This window comes from Manis javanica, chromosome 6 (genome assembly GCF_040802235.1).
Source record: "Manis javanica isolate MJ-LG chromosome 6, MJ_LKY, whole genome shotgun sequence".
Lineage (NCBI taxonomy): Eukaryota > Metazoa > Chordata > Mammalia > Pholidota > Manidae > Manis > Manis javanica.
Genome location: NC_133161.1, coordinates 4,661,552 through 4,688,362, shown reverse-complemented (window position 1 = coordinate 4,688,362; position 26,811 = coordinate 4,661,552). Strand labels below are relative to the sequence as shown.

Below are 26,811 nucleotides of genomic sequence, written 5' to 3'. Positions count from 1 at the left end.
TTGAAATAGGTTCTTTTAAATAATTCATGTAAAATCTATCTCAATGTATTTCATGGATAAACCTTGTAGAACAGTAATCTGATGATGAGATTCAGAGTTTCCCAGAATAGCCATGAAGTTATCAAAGAAATTTGGGATTATCAAAGAAACCCTCACTCCTCACTTTTATCAAGAGGAGTTAAAAATACAGGATAAAATCTTCATGATTTTTATTTTACTGATCAGAAGAACAGTATATCCCATTGGCCGATGAGAGCCACTACACCCAACAAGGTTGGGGGTTTGAAATGAAAGGTAGAAAATGGAAGAAAAAGAAATGAATGTGTGTCAGTCAAGGGCAGATCCACAGAAGGGAGCCGTGCCGCTGACATGAGAGGCGCCTGTGCTTCTCTCAGTCCTGAGAGGGTAACTGATGGTTGTATCACCAGGGAAAGTGCAGTCACGCCCTCTGCCCACTGCTTGCCGAGGCGGGAGTGCATGCTAAACTGAGGGCAGAATGTCTACACACACCTGGCCACTGTCGCCACTGTCACCACATCACTTTCCATACCTGACTGTCTGGCAAACTTAAGTGTTCCTGTGAGACTGAATCTTTTTAATGAGGAGAATCTAAATCGTACATTTTTTCAAGAGCTGTACATATTATTTGTTTATATTCCTCAGTAGGAGGAGTACACTTCACACAGAATACCTGGTAAGAGACGTCCTGTTTCTGATGGGCGGTAGAGTAATGGCTTCATTGTGTGGGCTGAAAGAGTGTAGTTGTGTTTCCTGAGCTGAGTGCTGTGAAGCTCTGGGCCTCTGTTGTTTGTGTCCTCAGGAGACGTCCTGGTGTTCCTGGACAGCCACTGCGAAGTGAATGTGATGTGGCTGCAGCCCTTGCTGGCTGCCGTCCAGCACGACCAGCGGACTGTGGTGTGCCCGGTGATCGATATCATCAGTGCAGACACGCTGGCCTACAGCTCATCCCCGGTGGTGCGGGGAGGATTCAACTGGGGGCTGCACTTCAAATGGGATCTCGTTCCCCTTTCTGAGCTTGGAAGGCCAGAAGGAGCAACTGCACCAATAAAGTAAGAGTTCTTTTGTGTATTTGAAAGATTCCCACCAGTACTTCTTTAAAAGAGAAAGAATATTTTAAACATAGTCCCTCCTTTGCAGGGAACAAAAGTGTTGGCTTGATTTGTCCATTAAAACTTCTTGAGTGCTTATTGAATTTTATGCAGTCTGCCAAGTCCTAAGAAAAGATTGACAAATAAGAAATTGTCCCCTCCCTCAGGATTCACAGCTCTGTGAGAAAGGCAAAGTCAGCAATATCTTGGGGTATAACTGTCGCACAGGACCCCGTGGGAGTGCCCCATGTGCCGTGGGTCATGCCCGTGTCCATGCTCCACTGCCTTGGACATTGACTGCAGTTCCTGGCTCCTGTGGGTGGGGCTTTGAAGAACATTTTATTACACAAGCCTTTTCAGTAACTAAGATTTTTAGACAGATTCCTGCTAGTACAGCTACTAGTCATAGTATATGACTTATTTTTCAATTCTCATCCATATTATCTAATATTATAAACTTGCTTTTATCTTATTTCTTTTTATTTTTGTTCTCTTTAAAGTAGATTTCAGAGGTTTGTCTATTCTTTTTAAAGTTCTTGGACCTACTTAAAAATTTTTTTTTCTTATGAAAAATAGCATACATAAAAAATACACACATGTATATGTACATACAGTTTAATCCATGGTTCTAATGTGAACAACTGTATAACTACCTCCTAGGGGAAGAAACAGCACCCAGTTGTCCCCCACACAGCCCCTCCTGGTCACACCACCTGCCCTTGTCCCTAAGAGAGGCCATTACCCTGGCCTGCTGATCACTGCCTCGCTTTCCTGTAGTTCTGCCACCTGTGTATGCATTTCTAAACCAGACAGTTTTGCCTGCTCTTGGACATCAGATGCAGCCGTGGGACCTGCCGTTTGGTACTGGCTGCTTCTACTCAGCATCGCTTTAGGACTAACGTGTGGTGCGGTACGCAGCTATGGCAGTTCGCTTGCATTGCCATGTGGTGTTCTGTTCCGTTGACATATCATGACTTACCCAGTTCACTGTTGGTGGGGAGGCTAGGTTGTTCTCAGTGGTTTTTTTTACTGTTTACAACATGCTGTCAGCAGCATTCTTACCCGTGGTTTTCAGTGTGCAGCCGTGAACTGCCTGGTCGTGGGGCTGCCATTGTCCACCTTGACTACATCATGTTTTCCCAGCACCTCAGGAACTAGAACTTTGCCCCCGTTCCTCAGCTGGCCTTTGGGTGCTCGCCAGCTTCTTTCATGTGAACCAGACTCGCAGGGGAGGCTGAGATGTCGGTCGGTTCCAGGTGCCGAGCTGCACTGCAGAGCAGGCTCGCCTCTGCTCCCCGCAGGCTGTGGGAGCAGGTCTCAGGCAGTGCCTTGTGAGGCCCGTGAGAAAAGCACGGCCAGCTCTTAGGTGTCTCCCCATGCCTGAGACCCTTACGTTACCTGCCGGGGGGGTCAGTGGAGTCACCGCCTTCCTCCTGGCTCTCTAGCTCTGAGTTAGGTGCGGAGCACACCTTGGGGCAGGGTGGCCTCTGGGGACGGTGCATCTGGGTTTCTGTCCTCTACAAGCTCATGCCGGGCGACTGGAGGCAGGTAGCAGTAGTGGCGACTCCATTTCTTCCTACACTTTTGGGTTGTCTGTCTTTCTCTGAAGGTGGGGTCAGTGTGGTCCAGTAGGTATATTTTGTGTTCACCATTACCAGGGCAGGGGCCCCAGGCTGTCCGTGTGTTCTCATTCTAGTTTCTGTGCAGCTGCCAGTTTTTGCCTTTCCCATTATCATCATAGGCATTGGTTTTCATTGTTTTCATTTTTAATATTTTTAGTTAAAACCATGTTTTCAATAACAAATAGTATAGGAGAGCCCAGGATGTGAGGTTGGCGGGTTCTAGCCTTTCTTCCCTATTCTCAGCCCTTTTCCGCAGAGGCAAATTCCTTGAACTGTTTTTATTTCTGGTCTTTCGTTTCTTACCCCGTAACTCGATCATAAACATCCCTCTTTTCAGCGTCGCGCCAGCTGTGCACCCCCTGCAGGGCCGCGAAGGCGCGGCTCGCCCGCCGCCCCCTTCGGCTCCTGGGGCCGCTGTGGCTCTTGCTGGCGGTGTGCTGGCTGGTGCCTTTGAAACCTGAGAGAATTCTGTCACTTCCTCTGCTGACTTCTGACGGCATCACTTGACACCCCTCCTCGTATGGTGAGGACATCGGTGCCCCCCTTTCTCCTTCCACTTCTGTTCCACTCTTTCTCCGCTGTCTTCTATGAACTATTTCACTTTTATTTCAGTGTTGCTAACTTCTTGAGTTGGACATTTAGATTTTTAAAACTTTCAACTTCTTTCTAATACGTGTATTCAAGATAATTTTCTAATAATCATGGCTTTAGCTGCATCCCACAAATTATATCACTTTTTATCATTTATTTTACAGTATTTTCATTGAGATGTTTCCTCTGTGGGTTATTAAGCAGTACATTTACTATTTTCCAGACATACAGAGATTTTGTAGTTATTTATTCCTAGATAACTTACACTGTGGTCAGAGAACATACTCTAAATGATTTTAATCCTCTGGAAATTGGCGAGGTTTGCTTTATGGTCTGGTGTATGAGCACTTTTTGTAAATATCCTTTGTGTAACTGGAAATTTTGTATTTTCTGCAGCTCTTAAAGATGGGATTTTGTATTGGTTTGGTCAAATTTATTGTTATTCAAATATTACATATTTTTACCAAATTTACATTCTATCAGTTATTGAATATTCTATCAGTTATTGAATATGGTATTAACGTTTCCCACAATGGTGTATTTGTGCCTTCATACATTTTCATATATTTTGAGTCTGTTAATAGATGCATGAAAACTTAGAATTATTAAATCTTCTGGTGAATGAAACCATTCATCATTATAAATTGTCTTTATATTCGTGAAACTTTTGCTGTACCATGTGACATTGATGTGGCTGTTCCAGCTTTGTTTGGGTTAGTGTGTTCCTTGTAGGACTTCTCTTCCCTTTTGTTGCCAGTCTTTCCAGAGTCTTATATTTAGGTGTGTCTCTTGCAAGCAGCATATAGTTGCTTTTGTTTTATTATGATTTATTTGTAAACCACTGTAAAAAACTATATCCTTTAATTAGGGTGTTCAGTTGCTATTACTTAAATTTTGTGTTTATGGTTACAGTGGTATGTTTGCATATCTATGTGTTCTGTGTTCTTTTTTCTCTTCTCTTGCCTTTTGGTCTGAGTTCAGATTTATTATTGTTATGTTCCCAACTGCTGCCCATTATTAGATGTTATACATACTGTTCTGTGGCTTCCCTAGAGAATACAACACAAACCCTTGACTTAACCAAAGTGTAATATAAATTGGTAGTTTCTGCAAACAGCATAATAATCTCAATGTTCATACTTCCGTTATTCCCCCTCAAGTTACATTGTTGAAATGCATGTTATGTGTGAATTTTATGAACCTACGTTTTTTTATGTAACTGTATTCATTTAGGTTTACCCACTTCTTTTATGTCACTCATTCTTCCTGCCTCGGCAGACTCCCGTCTGGGACTGTTTTCATTCTGACTAAAGAACATACTTCAGTATGTCCTGGGGTTGGACCTCCTGGTTCTTACTCTTTTTCTGTTTCACCATTATTTTGAAGAATAATTTTACTTGATGTCCCTTTCTGGGTTGGCAGATACATTCATCCAGAACTTCGAAAGTTTCATTCAAGAACCTCTGGCTTCCTGTGTTCACGGCCTTGTTTTTGTTTCCTTTGAAGGTGGCCTCTTCCACTGGCTGCTTACATTTGTTTCTGTTCTTACCTGTTTGCAGCGTTTTTCAGATAGGTATAATTTGCTTCTTTTTTGGTAGCATCTAATTATCTGCCAAATTCTCAAACATGTCTTTTATCCTTATAAATATATTGAATAGTTATTTTAAAGTCTATACCTGATAACTATGTGATTTGAAACCCCTGCACATTTGTTTCTGTTGTAGATTACTTTTTTCTTTCATGTGATTTTTTTTGTTCCTGATTGCATGGTTATTTGTTCATTTTTTGTTCAGTTCCAGATGTATGTGAAAAATACATTCATAGCCAGGATGATTTCTTGCAAAGAAAATTTTGCTTCACTTTTGGTAGGCAGAATTTGGGACGAGAATCCATGAATCCCCAGTTTCAGGAAGTAAGCTGGCCTTGCATCTCTGGAAGGGCCAGCTGACTTCAAATCCCCTTATTAACACGGCGTTTCTCAGCCTCGGCAGCACTGGCATCTTAGGCCAGATAATTGTCCGGTGTGCGGGACTGTCTTGTACATGTCAGGATATTTAGCAGCATCCCTGGTTTCATCCTGTCAGATGCCAGGGGCACTCCTGGCTCCAGTTGTGACAGCTAAAAATGTCTCCAGATGCTAACATGTTTGCTTGGGGACGGAGCCATCCTATTTGAGAGCCGCTGACCTGACGCGTGTGGATCCAGTCGAGGTGCTGACTTGTTCGGTCCCCCTCCGGCAGGCTCCGGAGTCTAGTTTTCATCCCAGTGGCTCTGTAGACTGTCAGAAGGAATTAAATAACTTATTTCAGATAGATTTCTGTCAACAGTGGCTATAATTTAAAAAGTACTGCTGATAGTTAGAAAAAAGTAGCCTTCATTTGCCAGGTATCTAGCATATATATCATGAGCAACGTAAAAAATTCAGTTATGTGGCCCAGCTCATTCGCTTATAACCTAGTTTTTATTAGTAGTGTTCCAAAGCTGCACTAAAACCTTAAAAACAAAAACAGCGCCTAATGGACTCTATAGAATTGGCACAGTAATTATTTTCCTTTGTTAGGTCACCCACAATGGCTGGAGGATTGTTTGCCATGAACAGACACTATTTCAATGAACTTGGACAGTATGACAGTGGCATGGATATCTGGGGAGGAGAAAATTTAGAAATATCATTTCGGGTAATTTTTTTTCATGCTTAATTATTAACTTTGTAGTGGAATACAATTTTCATCCATGATCCATGTTTTCTATAAATTCTCTTTGATTTTCTTAATTAACATTGTCCTTAATGAATGCTACTTTACCTTAAGATCTGGAAAATGTCGATTCAGAATGTCAAAAAGATGGTTGGTTATCAATTCTTAAGCCTTAATGTGCATTTAGAGTTTTGTTGTCAGTTTAGTAATCTTGCTTGAAAACCCTGGATATGTATAGTTAGGGGATCAGGTTTCCCTGATGCCTAGGACCATCCTGGTTCACATGGATTCCGGAAAAATTCATAGCTCCTCATTTTACTTTCAGAAGTATCCTGGTTTATAATTTTTATGTAAAATTACATCATCAGCCCATGTGTATATACATAGCTTCCTGAATCCTTTATATGTGCAGGCACCTCCAACCTGAGGAAAAAAGTCACCTTTCATGGTCTGCCCACCTCTGCAGTTGCTTAAGTTGGAAAGTGATTGTAGGGGCAGCGTCTGTTAGGACAGTGTCTGGAAAAGGCAGGAAGAAGGGAGAAGGACCCAGACCTCCCCTTCCCGCCTCCGTCTCCAGGCCCAGATGGCAGTTTGTATTTCTGTACATATATTAACCATGGTGTTTTTAAAAGGCAGTTTTTCCTAATAACCTTTAGATTTAAAGTTGAAATAATAAAATATAATTAGTCTTATGTTATAGATACGGTAATTCTTGAGTCCTACAAAAATGAAACTATAAACTCAGATAGTCAAGAGCAAAATGTAGACCATATCTTTTGAATCTCAGTCGAGCATTATGTATATTTTATAAAAAGCATTTTTCTACAAAAAAATGTATGTAAGGATGGATGGACCAGTTGGTAATAAGCATTCTTTATTCCCAAGTCCCAAAGATCAAGTTCCTTAATTTATTAAAACAACAGTGTTATGGTAAGTGCAATTTTTGACACATGGTAGTGAGGAGTATTACACCGAAAACAATTATAAAGGCAAATAATTCTTTAAATGTACCCTGTGGCTTTCTTGTATTTGAATAGTTATGTCTTTGTATTTGAATAGTTGTGTCTAATAAAACAGCTTGGAAAGTTTCATAAACACCTGTTTAATAAAGATTAATTTCATGAAGATTCATGCATTGATTCCATAGCAATGAGAGGCGGCTATTAACGCACTTTGCTTCCGCCCAGATCTGGATGTGCGGAGGGGGGCTCTTCATCATCCCTTGCTCCAGAGTCGGACACATTTTCCGAAAAAGGCGACCATATGGGTCTCCTGAAGGCCAGGACACCATGACACACAACTCCTTGAGGCTGGCACACGTTTGGCTGGATGAATATAAGGTGAGATGGAATCTGTAGGGGGTGAGTGAGAGGCCGGTCACTCCGTGGCGATGGCCACGGTCGCCTTCCTTTTTGCTCCTGTGGTTCCTGTTGGAGTGACCTTTGCTTTAGGGCCATCTCTTCCTGGGTTTCTTTTCCTCTCTTCTCACCACCCAGTATTTCATTCATTTTTTTGTCCTGACCCCCTTAATTTTTCAAGTGGCCACTCCGTAAAAGGCGATATGAATATGATACAACAGAAGAAATTATCTCTGTAGTTTCCTTATTCCTTCTGGTTCCTGTCCTGTAACTCCCACAGAATTCTGTTCTTCTGGTCATTTGGCTTTGCCGTGATCTCGGACCCGTGGCTTCCCCTGCTAGACTGCACATGTGGCATCCCTTCTTTCTCTTACGCCCTTCGCCACAGCTTTATTGTGTAATTCACAAATTGTTTTTGGAGCATTTTTTTACCCCCAAAAGAAACTCCACATCCTTCAACTATCCCCCAGCCTTGACAACCACTAGATTCCCTGGAGGTGCTTATTCTGGACATTTCATACCAAGGGAATCGTACAGTCTGTGGTCTTTTGTGACCGTCTTCTTTACTTAGCATGCTTCCAGGTTCATTTGTACTGTGCCAGGCATTACTTTGTTCCTTTTTATTGCTGAATAATATTCATACCAAAATCTGTTTATCCACTTATGAATGTCATGAAAAATGCTGTGAGCATTTGTGTGTAACTGATTTTTTTTTAAGCAGTCATTGAGCACCTACTATATACCAGGCTCTGTTAGGTTTCGGGGGATACACAGGTGACTGTGGAAGTAGGAAGTACACAGTCGTTTTTAACACTGTGAAACAAGGAGGAGGAAATGGCAAACTGCCGGGGGCAGAAGATGGGGGACAGGAAGGGACACTGCCATGCTCCCCCTCCTCTAAATTCTGGGCTCCTTTAGGCCAACTCCATGCTAATCATCTTCTGAGTCATAAGGTCTAACACAGCAGCTCTCAAAATGTGGCCCATAGACATCCCTGGCCAACTGTTGACAAGGCCTACTGCTCCAGAGCTGCTTCCAGAGTCAGACCAGCACAGTGTTTACCATTTTCACCATGTTCACATTGATGCCATTCGCTGCCAGACCAACCAGATGTAGGAAAAGAAAAAATCTGTTTCTTCTCAGAATGTTGTTGAGGAAACAGTTGCATTAAATCGTAGCATGTCTTAGTATTCTGGGTGAGTCTGCATGTCCAGTATACAGAACACACTTTTGCTGTGATGGGGACTCAATGCTTGTTTCTGGAGAGCCATTTGTGCCGTGTGTGCTGGACTAGCCACTTTGCTCCACGGCACACTCTTTATGTTAACGAAGGACTCAGACCGTCATTATTCATGCTTGGGTGTGTGATAGGCATTTCAAAACAAACCACCTGAGCCTGTCACTCCAGACAACTGGCAGCACCTGTTGGAAATGATAAACTCTAAGTTTCAGGTGAAAATTAGAATTTTGGAAAACTTGTATCTACCACCATGAGCTTGACAGCTTCCCATTACTTAAAAACTTTTCTGATGAGATCAGCAGTTAAATATTTATGAATATATATATTTTTATATTGGATAGTGAAATCTGTCAGTATTGAGAAAAACTACAACCCAGTGGACCTCTTGCATAGATAAAAGATCCATTCAAAAGCACAAAAAAACTCAATGATAGGATTTCATACTGTTTTAGTGTACGATCAAAGAACAGCCATAATTATCTGAAACTGCTATTAAGATATTTCTTCCATTTTAAACTGCATGTTTTCACAGTCATATTTTAAAAATATATTCAACCAACATACAGTAACAGGCTGAACGTAGACATGAGAACTCCTTTTTAGCCAGACGTTGTAAAAATTTGCCAAAATGTAATGCAGTGCCAGTTTTCTGTTCAAAGCTAATTAATGTACATAGGTAATGAATTAAATGTTTCTAAATTTGTCAGTTTGAACTTCTGATATGATAAATATCAATAGCTATAACTCACATGAACAGAACCTCATTAATCTTCAATAATTTTTAAGAATATACAGTTTGAGAATGCTAATCTCATAGTCTGTTTCAATTCTGAGATGCACAGTTTTTACAGGTTTTGCCAGTTCTGAATTGGTACGTGTCTTTTTTTTTTATTAAGGTATCATTGATAGACAATCTTATGAGGGTTTCACCCGAGCAACACTGTGACTACCACGCTCACCCGCGTCATCCAGTCCCCCCCCTCCCACTGCAGTCGCCGTGGGACGTGCCTTACATACTGAATGTCTCACCTTGTCAGTGATGGAACTAACTGTAAAAACTTGCCATTGACATTTCCTGGCAACATCAGGAAAACACTGGCATGAAAAATATTTTTGTTTATAATCCGTTCTTTACATTTTAAACAAACAAACAAAAATCCATTTTCTTGTTTCATTTTTAAATCCAGGAGCAGTATTTTTCCTTAAGACCTGACCTGAGGACCAGAAGCTATGGAAATATCAGTGAGCGTGTTGAGTTGAGGAAGAAATTGGGTTGTAAATCATTTAAATGGTATTTGGATAATATTTACCCAGAGATGCAGATAGCTGGACCCAATGCCAAACCTCAGCAACCCATTTTCATCAATAGAGGGCCCAAACGCCCCAAAGTCCTTCAGCGTGGAAGGGTAAGGAAGTCATCTTACCAAATGTTTAAGTTGTGTACTAAGTGACCTTGTATGTTAAGTGTTTGATGACAGACTTTAGCTTGCCTTCCGCTATGTTCTTTGATAGGCACTTTCTCAAGTGTCATCACTGTTAAGACCCTTCAACCTGCCAGCATTACCTGGAGCCTGAGGAGCATGACGTCTATAAGTTAATGCTCGCGTCCGAGAGGGTAGATATAATGTAGAGGCGAAAGGAGTGAGTAAAACTCGTGGCAGAGAGCAGCCCAGAGAAGAGCACAAGGGGAAAGGGCGGCTGGCTCCTACCGGCCGCGGGTGGGCAGCGGGGGCGCGCAGCAGCCGCCTGAGCCTAGCAGGGAACCCACCGAAGCGGCGCACTTCTGTACATGTTCCCTTTTGTTTCTTACAGAATTTCTTCAGCTCTGTAATCATGTTTACATTTTAGGGGCCTGGCCCCCAAACCATTCCTTGTCCCCGAATCACCTAGAGTTTGCTTTCTGAAAGGCAAGTATAAATACCGTCTAACTGTAGCCGGTTTTCTCGGTGCGATGGAGGCACCCCTCCTCAAGGGCCTCGGACCGTGCCAGCTCTTCCTCGGTGGCTAGAATTAAGCCCAGCGTTTTCCCCTTCTTGTTCTCTTTACCTTCTAAGATTAAAAAAAGAGATCATGGTGTTTATTAGGTGTTTCCTCTTTAAGTAAAATAGGTGCCTATGGATGTGTATATAGTTGAAATCCCTTCCTGCCATTACTCTTGCCGTGCACATCTAATTTAATATGTAACGGAATGCTTCGGCCCAGAGTAGATATTCTTTGCTGCTTTTAGTATCTCACCGTGGGAGTTCCTATGACATTTATAATCTGTACTATATATGCTAAGCTGGAGATAAATACTTCAATTATGTACTGTCTGGTTTATACCTTTTATTTTCTTGATTTCATTTTAAGGTTCCTTAGGGCAGAAGTGATATTCTAATTTCCTTCCTCCCTTATAGTAAATCAGTAAACTTGTATCGTAAGGTAGGATTTCTACTTGACGCAGTACGTGCCTATATTGTTGAAATGCCTCTGACCGGGAGTCTCTACCCTGACACTCCTGCGGACTGAGGCCGGAAGTGAGGGGTATCTCTGTATTTTGTTCAGGGCCCCCTCTAGCATCTACCTGGCACGCTGAGGCACCTTCTGACCGCTGTCTGTCTTGCCATGCTGGGTTGTGAAGACCAGTCTCTTCTCTTACAGCTCTACCACCTCCAGACCGGCAAGTGCCTAGCGGCGCAGGGCCGCCCAAGCCAGAAGGGAGGCCTTGTAGTGCTCAAGGCGTGTGACTATGCTGACCCACACCAGGTGCGTGATACCTCTGGGCTCACAGCCACTCCTGGGAAGTTGCTGGCAGTCACACCTGAGGAGGGAGGGGTGGCATCAACATTTAAATCCGACTTACCTTAAACTGTATGGTTTTAAGTTGGCGATGACTTTGAGATCATCTAATACAAGTTTTCTTCTTATGAATTTTCCTACCTCTTTTTACTGTCATAGTAGCATTTGTTAGGAGCATTATTTGTATTTTCCAATCATATAGAATGAGTTTGAATCATACAGAGTAAATTGAGTGCTGCCTCTGTGTTAAAAATGGCAACAAATGTATGCCTTCTTTCTGGACAAGAACATTAAATCTACAAAAGATGATTCATCTAATGCACAGTTTTCTCTGAAATCCTATTTCCCTGCCTTAGTAGTTCATCAGAGGGGAAGCCACAACAAAAGTTCCGTTCAGTTCATTCGTGTAACTTAATCCCAGTTCATATATTTTCAGTGATAGTAGACTTAAGCATAAAAGTTACTTCAGTTTGGAACTGTAATTTCAAAATGATTTGTATCTGTTAAAATAATACAGCACAACCTAACAGTGTTTAATCTCTTAGTTGTAGTGTCTCCAGACTGCAGTGCTCAAACATGTCATAAAAATTTTCATTTTAACTTGCATGGCAGGATGGTGTCACTCAAAACCGGAAAGTAGGGTCCTTTGAACTGTGCTGATACAGTAGCCACATGTAGCTGTTTCAGTTATTTTCATTTTCTTGGTTCCATGAGACACATGTGGCCAGTGGCTCCCAGGTACACCCCAGCACAGAGTATAAAACTTTAGCAGCATTGCCAAAAGGTGTATTGTAGCGCTGGTAGAGAATCTCTGCCATGTTAGTGGGGGTCGCACACATACGTTTTGAGCCTGTAGGTGGGAGCAACAATGAGTAAAATAATTCAAAGAATAGAAGAAAAGCATTTCTATGGATTTAGTGGTGGTGCATGTTAATTATTCATCACACTTGTCCAGCTCAGCCAATTTTAGGCTTTTGTTCCTGAAAATTCCATTTCTGGGCCATCAATACGAAATCATAATCTCAGTCCATATGTTGCTCTGACATTCCACAGGTAACGTGAGGTAACAGCTTGTGCGCATCGTCACTGCCCCACAGATGAGGGAAATATAAACACGATAGTCTTGTGTGTTTCCGCCTATAGAAGGCTGACCAGCAGGCCCACTGGGCTCCTGGGCCCCATTGAGTCTAGGAATCAAGAGCATCATGTAACTGTGAGGGCCTAGAATTGGAAAGTGTCTACAATTGCTCGATTGACCGAAGTTAATAAAAGTCAGCCACTGCTTAGGTCTCTCCCAGAATTGTACCTCACTTTCTCCTGGATTCACTTCATTTTCAGATAACTCAGCTGGTAACGCTTCCACATAACTCCTACCTAGTTCACTGTATCATCTCATAAAACAAGAACAGACCAGAGTGAACCCATTCTTCCACAAATGTGTGAATTCCAGAATCTAAAGCAAAACTTGGAGTTTTGATCTCTTTTCTTCTTCCTTAGATCTGGATTTATAATGAAGAGCATGAGTTGGTTTTAAGTAATCTCCTGTGCCTCGATATGCCAGAAACTCGCTCATCAGACCCACCGCGACTCATGAAGTGCCACGGGTCCGGAGGATCCCAGCAGTGGACCTTTGGGGTGAGGAGCTTGCTCAGCGCCGGTGGGAGGCTGCGAGGGGGCAGACGAGGCTGAGGGAGGGGAGGGGGCGCTGTGTCTTTCCTGGGTTTCTGCATCATCTTCTTCACACTCTGGCAGTACGTTTTTGAGGGTAAAGCAGTAACAGGTGGTGTGTTTCTTGCCGCCTCTTTTTTTCAGAAGAACAGTCGGCTATACCAGGTGTCAGCTGGACAGTGCCTGAGAGTGGTCGATCCACTGAGTCCCAAAGGCTTTGTTGCTATGGCAATCTGTGATGGCTCCTCCTCTCAGCAGTGGCACTTGGAAGGTTAAGGTGGATGGCATGGCTGGGGTGCTCATGCATCACGCTCTGCCCCCTCTGTAAGGTGTGTGTGGTGCTTGAGAAAGAACATTGCTGGTGCAGGAGGACCTTGCACTGACTTCTTGACTGGGTGGAACCATCTTAGAGAGGATGAGCATTTTCCTGTCCTCTATGGAGACGCCTGGGAAGTACAGCAGAAATAAGGCACAGAGGCACGAGAAGGTGGGGCGCTGAGTGAGCGTCGGGGGGTGAAGAGATAAGTTTCACCCAGACGTTACGGGCACTTCTAAGCTGCTGTTGAGATATTCCTTACTTACAGTGGGAAACCGGAATATAGTATTAACTCTAGGAAACTCACACTTCAGTCACTTATTTATGCTTCTTTTTAACTCCCTTTAATAAAGGAATGGCGTTTGTCTGATCAGAACTTGTCATTATTTCCTCTCTTAGGAGACTGTTTTTTACTTCCTATTATGTTCTAAATGGATAATTTTAAATGGATTGAATCTGTATTACTTTTAACTTTAGAAGGCATCATTTATGAGATTATATTTAAGAGGCAGATAACTATTATAAATTATTTTGATGAATTATGGTACTGTCTACATTTAAAATAAAGGATCCTTTCGATTATTTCCCTAGGCTTTTTTGAATGCTATACCTTTTTTCTTCTATCGGGGCCTCTGGTCTGAGTCGTCCTAGGTGTGCGATACACTTGTGTTCTTCTGCAGTTGTGCTGATGAACCAGTTAAAGCAAAGGAGCGGTGCAGCCCTAGGACCTTAGGGGAGTTTCAGTTTCGTAGCTTGAACTACATGAGTTTGGATAAAGTTGCCTGTGAACCATCCAGCTGGAGCTGTCAGGCAGCTGGGTACAGAGGTCAGGATCTCAGAAGGGACAGTCTCATATTACAGGGTGCTTTATGTACCATCTGGCCTTGGAAGTTGAAGGACAGATATAGAAGGCAAAAAGCAGCAAGATGGTAGATTTAAACCCAACAGAATCAGTAACCCCACCAAATATCATAGGGCCTAAGTGTGCCATTCTAGAAAAGATGATTGGACATAAAAATGCAAGACCCAACTTATGCTGTCCCCAGGAAACTCACTCTAAAAGGTAAACTGTTGCATGTTGAACACTAATTAAAAGACATCTGGAATAGCTGTATTAATATTAGACAATATTACTAAAGAGGGTTGTTACATAATGATAGGGTCAATTCATTAAGAGGACATGACCCCAAACATTTACATACCTTATAACAGAACCTCAAAACACATGCCACAAAAATTGATAGAACTGCTAGGAAAGACGTTGCTGACAGTTACAGTAACAGATTTCAGCACACCTCTCAGTGACTGATAAAAGTGTAGGATACAGACAGTCTGAATAGTACTAGCAAGCGGCTTGACATAAGCAGCATTTATGGAACACTCTCCAACCACAGAATACACATTCTTTTCAAGTATATGTGAAAAATGTACCAAGATTAGGTCATGTTCTGGGATATTAAGTCCCAATAACAACAGTAAAAAGGAGATAACCTGGAAAATACTTTCAATACCCTGTGTGTCACAGAAGAAATCAGGACTATTTTGAACTTGCTGAAAATGAAAATACAACATAGCAAAAGATTGTAGGAAGCAGCTAACTCAGTACTTGGAAATTTTACAGCACTAATAAGCATGTATATACTAGAAGAGGATAAAAGCTTGAAATCAATGATGTAAGCATCCACCTTAACAAGGAGAGAGGAGCTGAGTTAGGAGAGCAAAGAGTTGCAGAAGAAGTGGTGTCAGAACAGAAGTGAGTGGAAAAGGAAACAATAGAGAAAATTAATGAAATTTAAAGCTAGGATTACAAATAATCAATGAAACTGATAAAAAGACAAATTACTAGCATCAGGAACGAGAACAACAACCTTACTAGAGATTCTACAGATGTTAAAAAGGATTGAGAAGCCCCAGGATCTCTCACTCATTGCTGCTCGGAGTGCAAAATGGTGCAGCCACTTTGGAGGAAGTTAAGAAAGTTCCCTACAAAACTAAACACACCCTTACCAATGCGATCCAAAAATCAAGCTTCTTGGTATTTATCCAAAGGAATTTAAACTTATCTATACAAAATCCTGCACATGAATCTTACTTACAGCAGCTTTATTCGTAATCACCAAACTTGGAAGTACCCAAGACACCCTTCAGTGGGTGAATGGGGAGACTGTTTACAAGACAATGGAGTGTTGCTCCTTGCTAAGAATAAAGGAGCTCTGCAGCCGCAAGCAGACATGGGCCTTAGATGCATACCACTCAGGGAGAGATGCCAATCTGAAAAAGCTACATCGTGTGTGACATTCTGGAGAAGGCAGAGTCATGCAGAAATAACATCAGTGGTTGTCAAGGTGGGGGAAGGAGAGATGAACAGGCGCCCAGGATTCTTGGCACGCTGAACTGTAGTCTCATGCTGTCCTGGGTGCAATGCCGTCGTACATTTGTCCAGACTCACAGATTGGACCACCAAGGGCGAACCCTTGTGTAGACTATGAACTTGGGTTGAGATGATGTAGCTTCATTAGAGGTAACAGGTTCTGCTGATGTGGGGTGGTGATGGGGAGCTGTGTTGTGTACTTTCTGTTCCATTTTACTATGAAATGGAAACTCCTGTAAAAAATTCCATTTTTAATGAAAGATAAGGGATTACTATGACCATGTTTATGCCAATAAATCTGACAGAAATGAAATGGAAAAATTCCTTTTAAACAAACCACTCAAGTAAATTGAGTAGTCATATAATTATAAGTAAATTGAATTTATAGTTTAAAAACCTTCCCACAAAGAAAACTGTAGGCACAGATGGTTTCACTGATGAATTCTATCAAATTGGAGGGGAAAATTACACCAATAATATACAACCTCTTCTGGAAAACATCTGTGAAATCTTGGTATTATGAGTAGGTATTATGAGTAAGCCTTAATTGTTCATTTTAAAAGCAGTATATACTAGAAGACTAAAGACCAGTATCCTTCATGAGTAAAGAACAACTGCCTTACATAAGAAAAAATCTAGCAAACCAAATTCAGCAATATGGGAAAAATGATAGATTATGAACAAATGAGTTTTATCCCAGAAACAGTTGCTTTAACATTAGAGAATCAGTGTGGTTTGTGATAATGAAACAGACATGACCTTGCAGGAAAAAGAAGTTGGACAGAATTCAACATCCATTTATAATAAAAAAATCAGCAAACTAGGAATGGAATGAAAATTCCTCAACCTGATAAAGGTTATCTATGAAAACACGAGACGTAGGCTCACAGAAAGAAAGAGACTGAATTAGGAGCAAGGCTGATGCCTGCACCTAACACTCTCCAACATTTGTAGTGAAGGCCATGCCCCATGCAACAGGCAAGGGAAATAAATGAAAGGCAGGTGCCTTGGGAAGGAAGGAGTAAAGCTCTTTGCAGACTACTATCAAATGTGCAGAAAATTGGAGTTTTCAGAAAATACAGCGTAGGGGAGCTTAGCAGGATCACACAGAGAAGATGAATATAAAAATGAATTGGACTTCTGTACGGCAGCAACCAAAGTTCAAAATGGAAAATAATGCTGTTACAATTGAAGTTCACAGTAGCAGCAAAATATAAAAAGGTGTGTACAGTGGAAAGTACAGAACATTGCTAAGAGAAATTAAGGAAAAGCTAAATAAATGGAGGACTATCTGATATTCACGGATTAGAAAATTTGGTATAAGAATGTTAATTCTCCACAATTTGATCTACAGATTTAATGCTGTTCTCCATCAAAATCCCAGTAGGCTTTTTGCCAAAGTTAGCAATCTAATTTTCAAATTTACACAGGACTAGAGTGGTCAAAATAATTCTGAAAAGAAGAAAGTTGGAGGACTTGGACCAATTCAAGGCTATGATACTGACCCAAGGACGATGAATTGATTGGTGGAACAAAATAGACCCACACGTATATGAGCAATTGATTGTTTCAAAGGAGTCAGTATGATTCACTGGGGAAAGAAAAATCTTTATACCAAATGGTGCTGGAATAATTTTATATCCGTATAGACAAAAATGAAACTTGACCCCTACCTTACAGCATACACAAAAATTATTTCAAGGTGAGTCATACATCTAAACAGAAAAACCAAAACTTTATAGTTTTGGAAACAATTTCAAGGAAAATGGAGACAATTTTCATGACTTCAGATTAGGTAAAGATTTAACTATTAAAAGAACAAGTCATAACAGTTGAATGAATTACAAACTTCTGCTGAGCACACCACCGAGTGATGACAAGGTGAACCACAGACGTAGTGCAGAGTATAAACAGTGCTTAACACTCAGTAACAAAAGATGCCCCGATTTTTAAAATGGGAAAAATGCTTGAGTTGACCTTTCACCAAACATGTATTACTAGCTCAGCATATGAAAAGGTGCTCAATCCATAGTGATGAGGGAAATGCGAACTAAAACCCCAATCAGGTGCCACCTCACGCCCGCTAAGATGGCTAAATGAGGAAATGGCAGAGGAGGTTGTTCAGACTCACCGTCAGGCTTCCTTCTTAGGGCCCCAGACTGCGGAGGAACTGCTGGGAGTGCAGTAGAAATTGAGCAGGATTGGGAAAATAGAGAAAAAAAGAACGTGGATAAGTGGATGGGGGAAACTGAACCCACCTCAGCAGCAGCTGACCCTCGGGGAGCAAAGCCGCGGGAGCCGCACCACCTGAAGCCAAGGAAAACCAGGTGCTCATCACAGCCACGCACACAAGAGGGCCACGGTTGGATCCCATTAAAAAGGTACCGTAAGAGGGATGGGAAGCTACCAGAAAAGCCCCGTTTGGTCTGTTCCCGTGCAGGACGCACCCAGTCCTCCCTACCGTGTTTTTCCCATGCCAAGCAAAAATTCTCCGGGACACCAACTAGTTGTCCAATTCCACTCAATTCTATAGCATCTACCCAGAGATAACGTCCGATCCCACAGGGTAAGGGCTCAGTCGCAGGGTAAGGGACTGCCTCCCCTGACTCCAGATGCCCCCCCCCAAGTCCAGGCTGTCACCTGTGCTTTTGACCGACCAGCTGTCCCCGTGACCACCCCTTCCCTCCTCGGGTTCCATTAACTTGCAGGAACGTCTCTGAACTCGGGGAAACACGTTTACCTGTTTATCATAAAAGGGTGCGATAAAGGATACAGAGGACAGCCAGGTGGAAGAGACGGGTCAGCGAGGTGTGAGAAGGGGCTCGGACCCCCGTGCCCTCCAGAGGCGAGCCACTCGCGGCCGCCCACCGGAGGCGCTCCGAGCCCTGTGCGGCCTGGGTTGTGGAGGCCTGACCACACAGGCCCGACTGAGGCGTTGGTCCGTGGTGACCGGGCCCGTCTCCAGCCCCGCCTTCCTCCTGGGAAGTCGGGACGGGACCGAAAGTTCCAGCCTTCTCATCACTGTTGGCCCCCCGACAACCAGCTCCATCCTGGGGCAGAACCTACCCACCGCTCCACTAGCGTAACAAGGGGCGCCTTTACAGCAGAGCACGGGGCACCTTACTAGAACCTCACCCAGTCCATCCTCATAACCTATGAAAATGTCTCCCGGGGCCGAGGCCACTCAGGTCCTGGCTTCTCTCCAAGCCAGTCAGGTTGCAAAAGCGGGAGCGGGCTCAGCAGGGCGTGGCTCGCCCTTGCAGGCCGCTGGGGTGACCGGGCCAGGAAGTATAGCCGCGCCCCTCCGCGGTGTCCATAGAACACTGGGTCTCCCTCGTTCCGCGCCACCTGACCGCTCCTCACTCTCAGCTGCTGCGTCTCCTCCCCATTCATACCCCGACTTCCTCCTTTGGAAGGGACACCAGTTCAGTCACTGCGTGGTTCTGCACTGCAGGCAGGACACCACCAGGCCACTCTGGCCAGACGGGGAGGTTGCGCAGGTGCAGGGGGGCTGGGCTCCCCGACCACCAGGCCCCACAGCTGTGTTCTCTGCGGGCCGCAGTCCAGCTGGGCCAGACGGGGTGAAGGCACGTCCTGCCCGTCGGGCCCTGAGGGGTTCTGACATGGAGGTCAGGACAGTTTCTCATCTAGAAATCACCCCTCTTCCCAGCCCTGGTCCCAGCAGCCCTGGTCCTGTGCCCAAGGCACCCAGCGGGGAGGGGCAGCGGGGAGGGGCCGCGGGAGAGGGGTGACGGCCCACAAGGAAGGGACCCGGAACCCAGCAAACCACAGCTCGTGCGGAGCAGGCTGACAGAGGAACACCACGTGACAACAGAGGCAGGACGAAAACTCGAGGTGTGACGACTCAAGCAGGACCTGGAAATTGTAGTTTCCAGAAATGAAGAATAAGGCGCACGGGGGTGAAGAAACCTGATAAATGCCGCCTTGCAAGGAGACAGAATTTGACCAGGAGGAAAAGTTCTAAATCAAGAAGAGATGAGAAGAGTCCTGCTCCTGGTCGGGTGGGAGTGACCGATCTGGGCTCCTCTCCTGGGGCAAACAATGAGAAAAGTGGGGAAAAAACACAAAACAACGTTCAGACACGGGATCCTGGGGACGGCAGGATGCTGTCCTGAGACTCACCCCAGCTTCCCAGGAGACAATCTGCAGACCACCGGGGAGGGAGGCCAAGCCCAGGAGTGAGGCTGGCGGTCTTGCAGAACTGAGGCCGAGCAGGGCCCAGGGCAGCCGAAACCAGCGGCGCAGGGCTGCCAGGAAGGAGCGCCCCGGGGAGGGCCCCAGCGCCGGAGCCCTGCTGCGCGCGGGGCTGTCCACGGAGGTGCGCGCCCGCGAGGCGGCCAAGGCCAAGGGCCAGGGAGGAAGCAGGGCCGGGCAGCTGTGACCCTGACAGCTCGGGTCGCACTGCTGGGTCACAGGCTTCCACCGGCCGAGTGGTGGCACCTCGGTAAATATCCAAGGTGTGCAGAGGGCCATGCCTCGGCGGTGGGGCTTAGACTCATCCGGAAAATGCTTAAAGAACAAGATTCTACAGGAGAAACTCATTTTCAGTAACTTTACTGCCACCAGAATAAAGTCCTTAAAAGGAATACAACACAATCCAGCAATCAACAACATTAAAGCACAACAAAAAAACAGTAAAAATTACCAGACATAGAAAAGGCAGAAAAATGTGACCTGTTACAGGAGGAAAAGATAATTATAGACCCAGAAATGAAACGAGATTATAGAATTAGCAATATTAAAAATTGCTATTTCAGATGTGCTCAATGTCCTTAAAATTTTAAGGGAAAAAGAACATAATGAGGATGAACCTGTCAAAGTCATGGAAACAGGCAAACCTGCGTCACTATTGCTGTCATACCAGAGCAGGTAAGGAGGTGCAGTGCCCAGACAGCGTGGTGTCCTGGATGGGACCCCGAAACAGAAGAGACAGACCTGGTGGGATCTGAGTGGTGCCTGTGGTTTATGGTCACACGTGTTCATCTCTTAGTTGTGACAAAAGTACCAGTTACACAGGACGTCAGCACTGGGGACGGGGCGAAGGGCATGTGGGGCTCTGTACGCCTTTGCCGCCTCTCTGTAAGTCATACTATCCCCACATAAAAGGTTCCTAAGTCCAGTAAGTCTCTGTAATGCAGTTTAGTAAAGCACATATCTGAAAACGTTCCTCACAGCATTATTCATGAGAAAAAATAGTAACCTATGTTAGGGTTTTGGTTTTTGTTCTTTCTCCTTTTTTGTTTTTAAGGCTAAATGTGGATAATTTTCTTAAAAGCATTACCAATATTTTTACACAAGTACTGTATTATTTTACACTGTCAGGAGTAATGGATTAATTTGCTTCAAAAATGGATTCCCTCCTTCCTCCATCAGTCAGGGTCCCATTAGGACACCGAAGGCTGGCTTATCTGGGGCGCTGAAGGGGCTGCTGTCGGGTGACAGTGGAAGGGCATCCCTGTTCCGAGGCTTGGGGGAGGCAGCGCCACGGAAGGTGCCCAAGTCCTGCCAGGCGGCGCCACTGATACGGAGCAGGGAACAGGGCCTGGTTCCCCGGGTCTGCCCTCCCGCCGGGGAGCCCGCTGGCTGAGCCAAGCCGAGGCCAGGACCCAGAGGGTCAGCCTGCGGGCGCCTGACTGTGGTGACAGCACACTTCCTCTGGCGAGCAGGGGGATGCAGTCTCCGCCCGGAAGTGACCTGGGTGCACTGTCAAGAAAAATGAGTTAGAGCTGCCCGTGTCGAAAAACCAATACACCCCCCACCTTATGCCCCCCGCCGGATCTGTGCCAGGAAAACGGGAAGCTGGCTAAGGGCTGGAGGAACATCTGTGGTGCCAGGAAGGCCTTGGGGAGTCTGGGCAGCTGCCCAGCACAGCTGCAGACCAGGGCCTGGGCACACACGCCCAGCATTTGCCCTGGAAGTGCAGGCAGCCCCAGACGAGGGCTGCAAGAGGAAACCCCAGGGACTGGTGGGCAGCCCAGGCAGGAGTGGGCCACGCCTGGGTTTGGAGCCACAAAGGCAGTGGCTGCAAAGGTGTCACTGTATTGTCCGCGTGGCCTGGACTGCGGAGCAGGGGAGCTGAGGAGGGAGGGTCCAGGCCACAGGGTCCCCACAAATGGGCCACGCGCATACTTGGCTCTTGGCCTGGCCACAGCCTGGTCTGCCGGGCATCTGCCGCCGGGCTGTCACTTTATGATGCGGTGCGAAGAGGCCACCTTCAGAGACAGTGAAGCCCAGTAGTCTTACGTTTCAGTGGCTGGGGCAAGAACTGGCTGGAATGGCTGAAGCACAAGGCCGCGGGGACACCGAGCCCAGGAGCCCAGCTGTGCCGCCTGCCCAGGGAAGGCTCTGCCACAGAGGAGGGAGGGTCTTGCGGGAACACGAACTGACCGTGGGGCTGTGGCCTGGCCCGCGTGGGAACTGAGCGGGGCTGGCGAGGATGGAAAAGCTGGAGCGACCGGGGTGGAAGGTCCCCTAAGGACCCCTCGAGGGCTGTTGCTGAGGGGCCTTGACTGGAAGCAGCAGCCACTCCGTCTTCCTGCCACGCAGGGCGTGCGCTCCACTGCAGGTTACAGAAGTCCCGGGAACCGTCAGTAACTGGCGAGCCACAGGTGACGGTGCATCTGCCAACAGCCGTGCTGTCTGCCCCCCGTCTTGCCTGGAGCCCCATTGCTCTGTGGCTTTATTACCCAATTTCCTTCAGCGTTTAGTAGAATTCTTCAGCTTTGGTGACTCCCCTCAAAACCCATGGGCAGGTGCTGACACCCCACGCTGGAACCTTGCAGTTTCCAGAAAGCCTGTGCACAGCCCGCCCTGGCCTTCCCCCTTTGCTGGGTCTGGGGCACAGCACTTCCTCCGCGGCTCTGGCTGCACTCAGACCATCTGAAGGCCCACGCCGGGGCCCTGCTCCGGCCCTGCCTGCTTCCGGCTCTTCCTTGCAGTGCCCTCCCCATGTTATCTGCATGCGAGGACGGCCTGCTGCCCCCCACTTCTCAGGGCCCTACTCAGACGTCCCTCCCACGGCTGCCTCCCCAGGTGCCCAGGACTGTGTCAGATTTCCACGTAAAAAATGGCCTGTTTTTAGCCTTCTCCCCAAGCAGAACACAAGCGCAATACAGCTAAGGGACCGTGACAGCCCTGTGCCTTGAAGGCACTTAAAAAAATGGGTCGAGTGTGCAGAGAACACAGGCGCGCACTGCGGCTGCCCGGTCAGCTGGGAGGGACCCAGCCTTGCTCCTGCCCTGCCTGGAACCCACTGCGAGGGGACCCTTTCAGGGCTGGAGGCACCATCTGCCGCTGGCTTTGGCTGCTGGGATAAGCAGCTCTCATGGCGGGAATGACCTTCCTGGCCTCATTCGGAACGAGTAGCTGGCGGCCGCAGCAGCAGAGCAGGGCCCAGGCTCTGTGGGGACTCGGGGCGACCACCCTCCCCACAGGTGACCGCTGGGGACCCAGGGTGAGGTCGAGTTTCCGGGCTGACACCCCCAGCCAGCCCAGCCATTTCGCTGTGGACAGCAGCACTTCTGAAAGCTTTTGTCTCTAAATGATACGCAGTCTTGAGAATTTGTATGGAACCACACGCTATAAAAGCTTACTTTTAGGATGTCATGAAGCACAAGCTACAAATCTGTTTTAGAAATTGTGAGGGAGACTCTGAGTAATTTTAGTTCTTAGCAATCCCCTTAAACGTTAAATACATTCAATGATAGAAACTCTACCACAGAGTGTAGCTAGGGGAGAGGCCTCAAAAAAAAAAAAATCAGAAGATAAAATTTAACAATAAAAACGAAATTTAAACAAGGACACAAGGCATCACAAATATCCTCTAACTTGGTGTGCTAACACCTGGGAGGAAGCCACAGTCCCCTGTGGAATGAGCTAGAGAACCAGTCATCACACGTCCGCACACCAGCAATTCAGACGCAGGCCGCTGGCAAGTTCCCAGCAGCTCTGCTCCAGAGCAGCGGCCAGACCGTGAGAGGCCAACAGACACTCGGGCAGCCTTTATAGATGTAAAATATTTTATTTGTAAATGGTGATCTTCTAAATCTGTGTCCACAAATTCCAAAACCCATAACACTCTGTATACTTCAAAAAATTCAATTTTTGCCAACATTAGATACTATTATACAGAACAGAAAACAAAAAACCCGGTAGGACAAATACTGGTAGGATGTCAGAATATTGTACAAGAGAAGAAAAATATTCGAGAAACAAATTTCATACAGCTATTTGTCAAGAGAAAAATATATACAATTGATTTATTCTGTAAGATAAAAATACATCATGCCATATACATTACAAGTTCAGAACTGCATCACTGAATGTACCGACAGCTTACAGTCCACTTGAATTGTGCACACAAAAACTTCATTTTATACTTAGCCTGTGAAGTGTCAGTACCAGAATTTTAAGTACAAAATAAAAAGCTAACCTGCTTCAAAATGCTGATTAAGTTTCTACAAGCAAACACAAAACAGTGTTTTTTTTATTAAAGAAATGTAAACAAACAGTTCCTACAAACACATTTTAAAATTACATCTTCCGAAACCCTATTGCCGGAGTCCTGCAGCCGTGAGCATGGTCACCTCTCCTTTTTTTTTTTTTTCTTCAAATTTTTGTGTTAAATAGAAGGCTCGAGAGTCAGAGTTCCTGCTACATGATCCTAGTATGTTTACATGATTCTTTGTGGCCTGAAACAAAGTTCTAATAATCAAAACTACTTTTGCTGAAGAAAAATTCAGCCTCCATTTGGGTGTAATTTTTAGCGGTTATTCACAGTTATCACAAATTGTAAGCACAAAAAAAACTGCCTGAAGAAGTAGGGATGCAACAATATAATATGAAAAAATTCGTTTAAATTACCAAAACAGCTATAAAAGTTGTAGTCATTATAACATACGCTCCTTTCTATCAGAAGTAAGGTGTACAAAACAATTAAGTACTAACAGACTGTAGTTTCCAAAAAACCCCCAAACACTCTAGGTTGAAATTTTGGTTATTACATAATTATAATGGCATATTTAATAACACAAAATTATATTGTAACATCCCTATGAACATTTTATAAGCACCCAGCTGCTGCAGAGCCTGGTAGCATTTGGTCAATACTATTTTTATACTGTATTTTTTTCTCAAAATATTTACACATTTGTACAAAGTAACAGGTATGTTAGTTCTGCAGGTAACAGCAGCAGCGTGGCTTTCTTCTAACTTTTATTTAAAAATAGCTTCATTCACTTATTCAATAATAAATACAAAAAGTTTCTCTTATTTTACAGAAATCAAAAACTACAATAAACTGACTCATGGAATCAAGTATTTAAATGTATTTAGTGCAAGTTATTACCCCTTAGCTCTACCCCTAAGGAAGTCGTTTCAGTACATTCCTTGTTCAGTGGTGTCTACTTTCCCTAGAACAGCTGTCACAGAGGGCCCGCCCCTTCCCCGGAGAGGGCGTGGCCAGCACCGGACCTCTCCCTTCCGCTGGTGATTTCAGTCTTACATTCATAGGAAGGCCCCTGCCCTGGGGCAGGGCAGCCATCGGCTCTTTGCCCCAGTAAAAGTTTTCCTTAGTGAGACAAAACAAAACAAAAACGAAAACAAAACAAAACCCACCCACGAAAAGAAAAGAGAGAGAAAGAAAAAGAAAACAACGAAAGTGCTGGACCACCCGCAGTCCCGGTCAGCCTCAGCGGCTCCAGGCGGGGCCTTGGCGGCGCCCGGCGCTGCCTGAACCCGAAGGCCTGGGGACATCGCAACTCCCAGAAGCTAGTTTTCAAAAAGTCATGAAACAGAAAACAAAAATATCTTTCTGTCCGCGAAATTCAAACGACGTGTTGAATCGCTTCTTCCTGGGGATAAGCCGCCGGCCGAGACCGCAAGGAATGCCCTCAGTTCATCCACTTCCGGCAGTTCACGGCCCCGCAGTGACACGGAATCTTGTGCTGGTCGTCTTCAAAGTCAAACTTATAGTCATAGCAAAGCTGCCCGCAGCAAAGACACAGTATGAGAGGGGCTGGCGGGGCACGACCTCCTGCCTGTCTGCCCGTGCGCAAACCCGGTGGCCCGGACAGACCCAGCCGGGCGGGGACGCGGTGGGGACCGTGCCTCACCTGGGGATCTCCGCGCGACACAGAAATCGGGAGGCAGTATTTTTAGGGAGAGGAGCTGAGGAAGGGCCCGCGGCTGGGGACCTGGCACGGCCACAAGGTACCTTCCCAGGCCGCCCCGCCGGGGCAACAGGTGCCCTGCCTGCTGAGCGTGTTTGGCAGCGACGAGCCCCCAGCAGCTTCCCCCCAACTTTCCTCACTTAAAGCACACTTGGAAGACACCCCTCCCCGTAGGGGTTGCCTTGTTATCACTGACCTCTCAGACTGGCCTCCGTCCAGGCGGGTGCGTCTGCACGGTGCCCAGGGTGTCCCCCGCCCAGCCCGCCTGACAAACCTGGCGCTACCCCAGGGGAGGACCAGGGCTCCCCGAGGCCCTGCTGGCCCCCATGTCCCAGGATGCTATTTGGAAGGCCTTCCTTTCTACACCGAGAGGGAGACACCAGTACTGACCAAGGAGCTTTTAGTAAGGACAGTACGGCCTCTTACTGGCCATTTGCTGAGTTCTCTGGGAACACTGTTAGGGAAGTATTTTCTCTGTTTCATGCAAGATGAGGTACAGGCCGAGTGACCAACTCAGGAAGAGTCGGGCGGGAAAGGGCAGAAGGGCTTGGAGCTCCGCAGGTGTCGCCGGCCGGGCAGCACGTGCAGCCCCGGGGGGCCCCGCGCAGGCTGGGGCTCTCACACGCCTGCCCTACTCACTCCTCGAGTTACTCTCAGGTGCGCAGCGGGCCAGTTATGAGTTTAAACAAGGGAATTCCAAAGAGATGGCCAGAAAGTGCAGTTCCAGAGCTCCTGCCACCCAGGGCTCGGGAAGCCCAACAGAGTGAAGACTGGCAGGCCCCTGATCCCCCAAAACAGAATAGGCAGACGACAGAAACCCACACTGTGCAGCAGGACCATCCCAAGAAGTCTGAAGTGCAGGTCGAGGGCGC

The 26,811-nt window shown here is 45.7% G+C and overlaps 2 protein-coding genes across 33 annotated transcripts in view; one reads left to right on the top strand and one right to left on the bottom strand.

Moving 5' to 3' along the window:
- Positions 1 to 13,748, top strand: part of GALNT11 (polypeptide N-acetylgalactosaminyltransferase 11) — a 58,895-nt gene extending 45,147 nt beyond the window's left edge. For 4 of the 8 annotated variants that reach the window (XM_073238184.1, XM_036999349.2, XM_017661540.3 and 1 more), the window contains 7 exons: positions 821 to 1,070; positions 5,883 to 6,000; positions 7,206 to 7,358; positions 9,804 to 10,022; positions 11,257 to 11,361; positions 12,892 to 13,029; positions 13,207 to 13,748. In XM_073238184.1, coding sequence (XP_073094285.1) covers positions 821 to 1,070; positions 5,883 to 6,000; positions 7,206 to 7,358; positions 9,804 to 10,022; positions 11,257 to 11,361; positions 12,892 to 13,029; positions 13,207 to 13,338 — 1,115 coding nt within the window. In that variant the 3' untranslated portion in view covers positions 13,339 to 13,748. Of the gene's footprint in view, positions 1 to 820; positions 1,071 to 5,882; positions 6,001 to 7,205; positions 7,359 to 9,803; positions 10,023 to 11,256; positions 11,362 to 12,891; positions 13,030 to 13,206 lie in introns of those variants that run through there. The other 4 variants (XM_036999351.2, XM_036999352.2, XM_073238186.1 and 1 more) reach the window with 4 other exon arrangements.
- A 10,022-nt stretch (positions 13,749 to 23,770) lies between these two features.
- The window catches only part of KMT2C (lysine methyltransferase 2C), a 277,314-nt gene continuing 274,273 nt past the window's right edge, over positions 23,771 to 26,811 (bottom strand). For all 25 annotated transcript variants that reach the window (XM_036999224.2, XM_036999223.2, XM_036999222.2 and 22 more), the window contains one exon: positions 23,771 to 25,753. In XM_036999224.2, the coding sequence (XP_036855119.2) occupies positions 25,661 to 25,753 (93 nt within the window). In that variant the 3' untranslated portion in view covers positions 23,771 to 25,660. The remainder of the gene's footprint in view (positions 25,754 to 26,811) is intronic.